At 45.2% G+C, this 10,000-nt stretch overlaps 1 protein-coding gene across 2 annotated transcripts in view; it reads left to right on the forward strand.

The window, feature by feature from the left end:
• LOC135539248 (vam6/Vps39-like protein) overlaps positions 1 to 10,000 on the forward strand; it is a 65,601-nt gene that overhangs the window by 28,478 nt on the left and 27,123 nt on the right. For both annotated transcript variants that reach the window (XM_064965071.1, XM_064965072.1), the window contains 4 exons: positions 1,800 to 1,929; positions 3,610 to 3,752; positions 6,529 to 6,669; positions 7,043 to 7,184. In XM_064965071.1, the coding sequence (XP_064821143.1) occupies positions 1,800 to 1,929; positions 3,610 to 3,752; positions 6,529 to 6,669; positions 7,043 to 7,184 (556 nt within the window). The remainder of the gene's footprint in view (positions 1 to 1,799; positions 1,930 to 3,609; positions 3,753 to 6,528; positions 6,670 to 7,042; positions 7,185 to 10,000) is intronic.

Consider the following 10,000-nt stretch of genomic DNA (forward strand, 5'->3'; position numbering starts at 1 on the left):
ACTACAATTACTAGTACTACTACTGCTATTACTAATACTACTACTACTACTACTATCACTACTACTAATAAAAATACTACTACCACTACCAGTACTACTACTGTTAGAGTTGCTTAAATTCGAGTCTGGTATCAGGATAAATATGACAATGACTCGCCAATTTGTATACTATGTATTTTTTATTAGCTAAGCAATAAATGGCAAATGCAACTTTCGTATATACAGGCTCACTGTAATACCATGCAGGGCAGAACAGGGAGCTGACTGGATGTATGTAAACAGTGTTACTGTGATAGGCCAACAGACGGGTTGTGATAGGCCAACAGACGGGTTGGACGGGTTGGAACTATGTCTATCACAGTAGAAACTGGGTGTGGTTTAAACTTGCTCAGCCTATCGCAGGCGCTCAGGCGGGTCCCCGCCTTGGCGCTTCTTGGAGTCCTCCCTCCGTCGATGTATAGATCCTTACTGTTCTGGTATCGCAGCCTAGTTATAATAGTTGCTCAGTTCCTGCTATTGTGTTGTTCAGTATTTGTCCATCTCAGTTAAACCTCATGATGACCACACCTCCCTATACCTGATTAACCACAACTTTGTAAGATAAAGCAAGTCACACCATGTGCTCAATATTGTTACATACAAACACAAGGACAAAGCATCTGCTGGGCTGTTATCTACAGTTTTGCAACATGCAGGTCACACCATGTTACTCAGTTCTTGTCACACACAAACAGGCAAGTAGATGTAGCAAGCAGTTGTTTACTCTCATGATGATGCTCAAGTGCACAAATGCAGATCCTTCACACAGCCAACATCAGATAATATTTAATCATATATATGGTAATGGCTATAATGTAAAACACAGAATCCCACACTACTGCTACTTCTACTACTACTATCACTACAACTATCACTACTACTATCACTACTACTATCACTACTACTATCACTACAACTATCACTACTACTATCACTACTACTATCACTACTACTATCACTACAACTATCACTACTACTACTATCACGAATACTACTATTACTACTATCACTAATACTACTATTACTACTATCACTACTATCACTAATACTACTATAGGAATCCGGACCAATCCTTCAGGGGGGACAGAGATAATATATAGGTCAGAGGGTTAGCAGTGGGACAGAGATAATATATAGGTCAGAGGGTTAGCAGTGGGACAGAGATAATATATAGGTTAGAGGGTTAGCAGTGGGACAGAGATAATATATAGGTTAGAGGGTTAGCAGTGGGACAGAGATAATATATAGGTCAGAGGGTTAGCAGTGGGACAGAGATAATATATAGGTTAGAGGGTTAGCAGTGGGACAGAGATAATATATAGGTCAGAGGGTTAGCAGTGGGACAGAGATAATATATAGGTCAGAGGGTTAGCAGTGGGACAGAGATAATATATAGGTCAGAGGGTTAGCAGTGGGACAGAGATAATATATAGGTCAGAGGGTTAGCAGTGGGACAGAGATAATATATAGGTCAGAGGGTTAGCAGTGGGACAGAGATAATATATAGGTCAGAGGGTTAGCAGTGGGACAGAGATAATATATAGGTCAGAGGGTTAGCAGTGGGACAGAGATATAATACAGGTCAGAGGGTTAGCAGTGGGACAGAGATAATATATAGGTCAGAGGGTTAGCAGTGGGACAGAGATATGATACTGACCTGTCATGGTGTGACTCACGACATCCCTATATGCCTCTCCATCCCTCTCTCCTCTCCTCCCTCCCCATTACCTCTTTCCCCTCCTCCATCCCTTTCTCCCCAGAATATGAAGGATGATGTGGAAGGAGATAAGAGACAGCAGATTCACCACATCCAGAATCTCTATGCCTTCAATCTGTTCTGTCAGAAGAGGTTCGATGACTCCATGCAGGTGTTCGCTAAGCTCGGCACAGGTGAGCTTCTGGCTGTCCGTTAACTACCTGTCTGTTAACTACCTGAACAGGTCTGTCTGTTGACTACCTGTCCGTTAACTACCTGTCCGTTAACTACCTGTCCGTTAACTACCTGAACAGGTCTGTCTGTTAACTACCTGTCTGTTAACTACCTGAACAGGTCTGTCTGTTAACTACCTGTCTGTTAACTACCTGTCTGTTAACTACCTGTCCGTTAACTACCTGAACAGGTCTGTCTGTTAACTACCTGTCTGTTAACTACCTGTCTGTTAACTACCTGAACAGGTCTGTCTGTTAACTACCTGTCTGTTAACTACCTGTCTGTTAACTACCTGTCTGTTAACTACCTGTCCGTTAACTACCTGTCCAGGTCTGTCTGTTAACTACCTGAACAGGTCTGTCTGTTAACTACCTGAACAGGTCTGTCTGTTAACTACCTGAACAGGTCTGTCTGTTAACTACCTGAACAGGTCTGTCCGTTAACTACCTGAACAGGTCTGTCCGTTAACTACCTGAACAGGCCTGTCTGTTAACTACCTGTCTGTTAACTACCTGTCTGTTAACTACCTGTCTGTTAACTACCTGTCTGTTAACTACCTGAACAGGTCTGTCTGTTAACTACCTGAACAGGTCTGTCTGTTAACTACCTGAACAGGTCTGTCTGTTAACTACCTGAACAGGTCTGTCTGTTAACTACCTGAACAGGTCTGTCCGTTAACTACCTGAACAGGTCTGTCCGTTAACTACCTGTCCGTTAACTACCTGTCCGTTAACTACCTGAACAGGTCTGTCCGTTAACTACCTGAACAGGTCTGTCCGTTAACTACCTGAACAGGTCTGTCTGTTAACTACCTGAACAGGTCTGTCCGTTAACTACCTGTCCGTTAACTACCTGTCCGTTAACTACCTGTCCGTTAACTACCTGAACAGGTCTGTCTGTTAACTACCTGAACAGGTCTGTCTGTTAACTACCTGAACAGGTCTGTCTGTTAACTACCTGAACAGGTCTGTCCGTTAACTACCTGAACAGGTCTGTCCGTTAACTACCTGTCCGTTAACTACCTGAACAGGTCTGTCCGTTAACTACCTGAACAGGTCTGTCCGTTAACTACCTGAACAGGTCTGTCCGTTAACTACCTGAACAGGTCTGTCTGTTAACTACCTGAACAGGTCTGTCCGTTAACTACCTGTCCGTTAACTACCTGTCCGTTAACTACCTGAACAGGTCTGTCTGTTAACTACCTGAACAGGTCTGTCTGTTAACTACCTGAACAGGTCTGTCTGTTAACTACCTGAACAGGTCTGTCTGTTAACTACCTGAACAGGTCTGTCTGTTAACTACCTGAACAGGTCTGTCTGTTAACTACCTGAACAGGTCTGTCTGTTAACTACCTGAACAGGTCTGTCTGTTAACTACCTGAACAGGTCTGTCTGTTAACTACCTGAACAGGTCTGTCCGTTAACTACCTGTCTGTTAACTACCTGAACAGGTCTGTCTGTTGACGACCTACTTGTGCTACTTTTGACATGCTGCCTTACCTATGTTGTGTACAGCAGGACTGCGTGTGAAATACCATCTTCCCATCAGGGAACGTGAATGTTAACTAATATAAATCCTCAGGTCAACAGCAGTGTCCAGGGAACAGAGGTTGGTAGTAACGCTGTACCTCCCTCCAACAGATCCCACCCATGTGATTGGTCTGTATCCTGACCTGCTCCCCGCTGACTACCGTAAACAGCTGCACTACCCCAACCCCCTGCCCAGTCTGTCTGGAGCAGAACTGGAGAAGGCTCACCTGGCGCTCATAGACTACCTGACACAGGTGGGTGGGGGGGGTTGTAAACCAGCATGTAGTACTACCTGACACAGGTGGGGGGTTGTAAACCAGCATGTAGTAGTACCTGACACAGGTGGGTGGGGGGGTTGTAAACCAGCATGTAGTAGTACCTGACACAGGTGGGGGGGTATTGTCCCTGTTGGATGACGTGTGTTGTCCCTATCCTTCCCTAGTGGGCTATCCTTCCCTAGTGGACTATCCTTCCCTAGTGGACTATCCTTCCCTAGTGGACTATCCTTCCCTAGTGGACTATCCTTCCCTAGTGGACTATCCTTCCCTAGTGGACTATCCTTCCCTAGTGGGCTATCCTTCCCTAGTGGGCTATCCTTCCCTAGTGGACTATCCTTCCCTAGTGGACTATCCTTCCCTAGTGGACTATCCTTTTCCCTAGTGGACTATCCTTTTCCCTAGTGGACTATCCTTTTCCCTAGTGGACTATCCTTTTCCCTAGTGGACTATCCTTTTCCCTAGTGGACTATCCTTTTCCCTAGTGGACTATCCTTTTCCCTAGTGGACTATCCTTTTCCCTAGTGGACTATCCTTTTCCCTAGTGGACTATCCTTTTCCCTAGTGGACTATCCTTTTCCCTAGTGGACTATCCTTTTCCCTAGTGGACTATCCTTTTCCCTAGTGGACTATCCTTTTCCCTAGTGGACTATCCTTTTCCCTAGTGGACTATCCTTTTCCCTAGTGGACTATCCTTTTCCCTAGTGGACTATCCTTCCCTAGTGGACTATCCTTCCCTAGTGGACTATCCTTCCCTAGTGGACTATCCTTTTCCCTAGTGGACTATCCTTTTCCCTAGTGGACTATCCTTTCCTAGTGGACTATCCTTTCCTAGTGGACTATCCTTTCCTAGTGGACTATCCTTTCCTAGTGGACTATCCTTTTCCCTAGTGGACTATCCTTTTCCCTAGTGGACTATCCTTTTCCCTAGTGGACTATCCTTTCCTAGTGGACTATCCTTTCCTAGTGGACTATCCTTTTCCCTAGTGGACTATCCTTTTCCCTAGTGGACTATCCTTCCCTAGTGGACTATCCTTCCCTTTCCCTAGTGGACTATCCTTTTCCCTAGTGGACTATCCTTTTCCCTAGTGGACTATCCTTTCCTAGTGGACTATCCTTTCCTAGTGGACTATCCTTTCCTAGTGGACTATCCTTTCCTAGTGGGCTATCCTTCCCTAGTGGGCTGTCCTTCTCTAGTGGGCTGTCCTTCTCTAGTGGGCTGTCCTTCCCTAGTGGGCTATCCTTCCCTAGTGGGCTATCCTTCCCTAGTGGGCTGTCCTTCCCTAGTGGGCTGTCCTTCCCTAGTGGACTATCCTTCCCTAGTGGACTATCCTTTTCCCTAGTGGACTATCCTTTTCCCTAGTGGGCTATCCTTCCCTAGTGGGCTGTCCTTCCCTAGTGGGCTGTCCTTCCCTAGTGGGCTGTCCTTCCCTAGTGGGCTGTCCTTTTCCCTAGTGGCCTATCCTTTTCCCTAGTGTACTATCCTTTTCCCTAGTGGACTATCCTTTTCCCTAGTGGACTATCCTTTTCCCTAGTGGACTATCCTTCCCTTTCCCTAGTGGACTATCCTTTTCCCTAGTGGACTATCCTTCCCTAGTGGACTATCCTTTTCCCTAGTGGACTATCCTTTTCCCTAGTGGACTATCCTTTTCCCTAGTGGGCTATCCTTTTCCCTAGTGGACTATCCTTTTCCCTAGTGGACTATCCTTTTCCCTAGTGGACTATCCTTCCCTAGTGGACTATCCTTTTCCCTAGTGGACTATCCTTTTCCCTAGTGGACTATCCTTTTCCCTAGTGGACTATCCTTTTCCCTAGTGGACTATCCTTTTCCCTAGTGGACTATCCTTTTCCCTAGTGGACTATCCTTTTCCCTAGTGGACTATCCTTTTCCCTAGTGGACTATCCTTTTCCCTAGTGGACTATCCTTTTCCCTAGTGGACTATCCTTTTCCCTAGTGGACTATCCTTTTCCCTAGTGGACTATCCTTTTCCCTAGTGGACTATCCTTTTCCCTAGTGGACTATCCTTTTCCCTAGTGGACTATCCTTTTCCCTAGTGGACTATCCTTTTCCCTAGTGGACTATCCTTTTCCCTAGTGGACTATCCTTTTCCCTAGTGGACTATCCTTCCCTTTCCCTAGTGGACTATCCTTCCCTTTCCCTAGTGGACTATCCTTCCCTTTCCCTAGTGGACTATCCTTCCCTTTCCCTAGTGGACTATCCTTCCCTTTCCCTAGTGGACTATCCTTCCCTTTCCCTAGTGGACTATCCTTCCCTTTCCCTAGTGGACTATCCTTTTCCCTAGTGGACTATCCTTTTCCCTAGTGGACTATCCTTTTCCCTAGTGGACTATCCTTCCCTAGTGGACTATCCTTCCCTAGTGGACTATCCTTCCCTTTCCCTAGTGGACTATCCTTCCCTTTCCCTAGTGGACTATCCTTTTCCCTAGTGGACTATCCTTTTCCCTAGTGGACTATCCTTTTCCCTAGTGGACTATCCTTTTCCCTAGTGGACTATCCTTTTCCCTAGTGGACTATCCTTTTCCCTAGTGGACTATCCTTTTCCCTAGTGGACTATCCTTTTCCCTAGTGGACTATCCTTCCCTAGTGGACTATCCTTTTCCCTAGTGGACTATCCTTTTCCCTAGTGGACTATCCTTTTCCCTAGTGGACTATCCTTCCCTTTCCCTAGTGGACTATCCTTTTCCCTAGTGGACTTTCTCATCTCCATAAATACAATGAAATGTGTGTATTCCAGAAACGCAGCCACCTGGTGAAGCAGCTGAACGACTCCGAGCCGTCCACCCCGTCGCCCCTCATGGAAGGGACTCCCACCATCAAGAGCAGGAAGAAACTCTTGCAGATCATCGACACCACTCTGCTCAAATGCTACCTGCATGTACGTATGGATACCTCAGCTGTACTCCCCCATTCCATTGTAATGCTACCTGCATGTACGTATGGATACCTCGGCTGTACGTATGGATAATTCCATGGTCACGGAACTTCGCTTTATACCAAATTTAAAAACCATTGATTTTCAAAGTTTAATAAACGACTTTTTAACAATTTGCCCTGGTGTCCCCTGTGTTAATCTAGTGTCTCTCTCCAGACCAACGTGTCCCCTGTGTTAATCTAGTGTCTCCCTCCAGACCAACGTGTCCCCTGTGTTAATCTAGTGTCTCCCTCCAGACCAATGTGTCCCCTGTGTTAATCTAGTGTCTCTCTCCAGACCAACGGGTCCCCTGTGTTAATCTAGTGTCTCTCTCCAGACCAACGTGGCCCTGGTGTCCCCTCTGTTGCGTCTGGATAATAACCACTGTCACATTGAGGAGAGTGAGTACATCCTGAAGAAGGCCCACAAGTACAGCGAGCTCATCATCCTCTATGAGAAGAAGGGCCTGCATCAGAAAGGTAATGAGCACTGACACACCTCCTCCTCCATGCTTCAAAAGTAATGAGCACTAACACACCTCCTCCTCCATGCTTCAAAAGTAATGATCACTAACACACCTCCTCCTCCATGCTTCAAAGGTAATGATCACTAACACACCTCCTCCTCCATGCTTCAAAGGTAATGAGACTTGTCGCTCTGGTATCCTTTACACAGGCAGCTCAAATCTGATCTTTTTTTTTTTCTTCACTAATTGTTCTTTTGACCAATCAGATCAGCTTGACAATAACTGTGCTTCATGTGTAAATGCAGCGTATCGACGCAAGACATCAGTCACAGAGTACTGGGTATGTGGAGCAATAACACGACACTACAGATTACTCATTTAGTAAACGCTCTTATCCAGAGTTAGAATTAGTGCATTCAACTTGCATAGGTAAAACAACCACATACCAACACCATCATTGTGGCTAAAACCTTCCCAAATAGCTGCGACCTACAAAGTCTGTGCTAGTGAGAGTAGAAGACGGTGTTACAGAGAGAGCATCTGTTATTCTGAGCGTGCAGGAGGACCAGAGAGAGAGAGGATCTGTTCTGAGCGTGCAGGAGGACCAGAGAGAGAGAGCATCTGTTGTTCTGAGCGTGCAGGAGGACCAGAGAGAGAGGATCTGTTCTGAGCGTGCAGGAGGACCAGAGAGACAGGATCTGTTGTTCTGAGCGTGCAGGAGGACCAGAGAGAGAGAGCATCTGTTATTCTGAGCGTGCAGGAGGACCAGAGAGAGAGAGGATCTGTTCTGAGCGTGCAGGAGGACCAGAGAGAGAGAGCATCTGTTGTTCTGAGTGTGCAGGAGGACCAGAGAGAGAGAGGATCTGTTCTGAGCGTGCAGGAGGACCAGAGAGCCAGGATCTGTTGTTCTGAGCGTGCAGGAGGACCAGAGAGAGAACATCTGTTGTTCTGAGCGTGCAGGAGGACCAGAGAGAGAGCATCTGTTCTGAGTGTGCAGGAGGACCAGAGAGAGAGCATCTGTTGTTCTGAGTGTGCAGGAGGACCAGAGAGAGAGCATCTGTTGTTCTGAGTGTGCAGGAGGACCAGAGAGAGAGGATCTGTTCTGAGCATGCAGGATCCCTCTGAGCTCTGCTCTCTGTGCTGTGTCCTGTCTGAATGAAGGATCCCTCTGAGCTCTGCTCTCTGTGGTGTGTCCTGTCTGAATGAAGGATCCCTCTGAGCTCTGCTCTCTGTGGTGTGTCCTGTCTGAATGAAGGATCCCTCTGAGCTCTGCTCTCTGTGGTGTGTCCTGTCTGAATGAAGGATCCCTCCCAGAGCTCTGCTCTATGGTTTGTCTCCCAGGACTGGAGGCTGGCCCACACTGTGGTTGGACAGTCATCCTCATACCTCTTAGATCATGGCTGTCTTCATGCTATTAGTGCTGGTTTTGGGCCAGGCCAGTGTGTTTTAATTAGTCTGCCACAAGCTGTTGTAGTGATGTAATGCTGCTGAGGTTTCTGTGTGTTTCTCTCTCTCTCTCTCTCTGCCTCCCTCTCTGCCTCTCTCTGTCTCTCTCTCTCTCCGTCTCTCTGTCTCAATTCAAAGGTGTAGATACTAGTGGTCGACCGATTTATGATTTTTCAACGCCGATACCGATTATTGGAGGACCCAAAAAAAAGCCGATACCGATTACTCTGCCGATTTAAAAAAAACAAAATAATAATAATAATAAAAAAAAAAAATAATACATTTAAATAAATTTAAAAAATGTATTTGTAATAAAGATAATTACAACAATACTGAATGAACACTTATTTTAACTTAATACAATACATCAATAAAAATCTATTTAGCCTCAAATAAATAATGAAACATGTTCAATTTGGTTTAAATAATGCAAAAACAAAGTGTTGGAGAAGTAAAAGTGCAATATGTGTCATGTAAGAAGGATAACGTTTCAGTTCATGAGAACATATGAAAGTTGGTGGTTCCTTTTAACATGAGACTTCGATATTCCAAGGTAAGAGGTTTAAAGTTGTAATTATTATAGGAATTATAGGACTATTTCTCTCTATACCATTTGTATTTCATATACCTTTGACTATTGGATGTTCTTATAGGCACTTTAGTATTGCCAGTGTAACAGTATAGCTTCCGTCCCTCTCCTCGCCCCTGCCTGGGCTCGAATCAGGAACACATCGACAACAGCCACCCCCAAAGCCACGGCCCTTGAAGAGCAAGGGGAATAACTACTCCAAGTCTCAGAGCGAGTTTGTGCTTGCGAAGAGCTGTTTGAATGAATGATTACGGGCCTGCTGCTACTCAGTCAGACTGCTCTATCAAATCAGACATAATTATAACATAACACACAGAAATACGAGCCTGCTGCTGCCTACCACCGCTCAGTCAGACTGCTCTATCAAATCATAGACTTAATTATAACATAATAACACACAGAAATACGAGCCTTTGGTCATTAATATGGTTGAATCCGGAAACTATCATTTTGAAAACAAAACGTTTATTTCAGTGAAATACGGAACCGTTCGGTATTTTGTCTAACGGGTGGCATCCCTAAGTCTAAATATTGCTGTTACATTGCACAACCATCAATGTTATGTCATAATTATGTACAATTCTGGCAAATTAGTTTGCAATGAGCCAGGCTGCCCAAACTGTTGCATATACCCTGACTCAGTGTGCAATCAACGCAAGAGAAATGACACAATTTCACCTGGTTAATATTGCCTGCTAACCTGGATTTCTTTTAGCTAAATATGCAGGTTTAAAAAGATATACTTCTGTGTATTGATTTTAAGAAAGGCATTGGTGTTTGGTGAGGTACAGTCG

Source organism: Oncorhynchus masou, unplaced genomic scaffold, assembly GCF_036934945.1.
Source record: "Oncorhynchus masou masou isolate Uvic2021 unplaced genomic scaffold, UVic_Omas_1.1 unplaced_scaffold_625, whole genome shotgun sequence".
Lineage (NCBI taxonomy): Eukaryota > Metazoa > Chordata > Actinopteri > Salmoniformes > Salmonidae > Oncorhynchus > Oncorhynchus masou.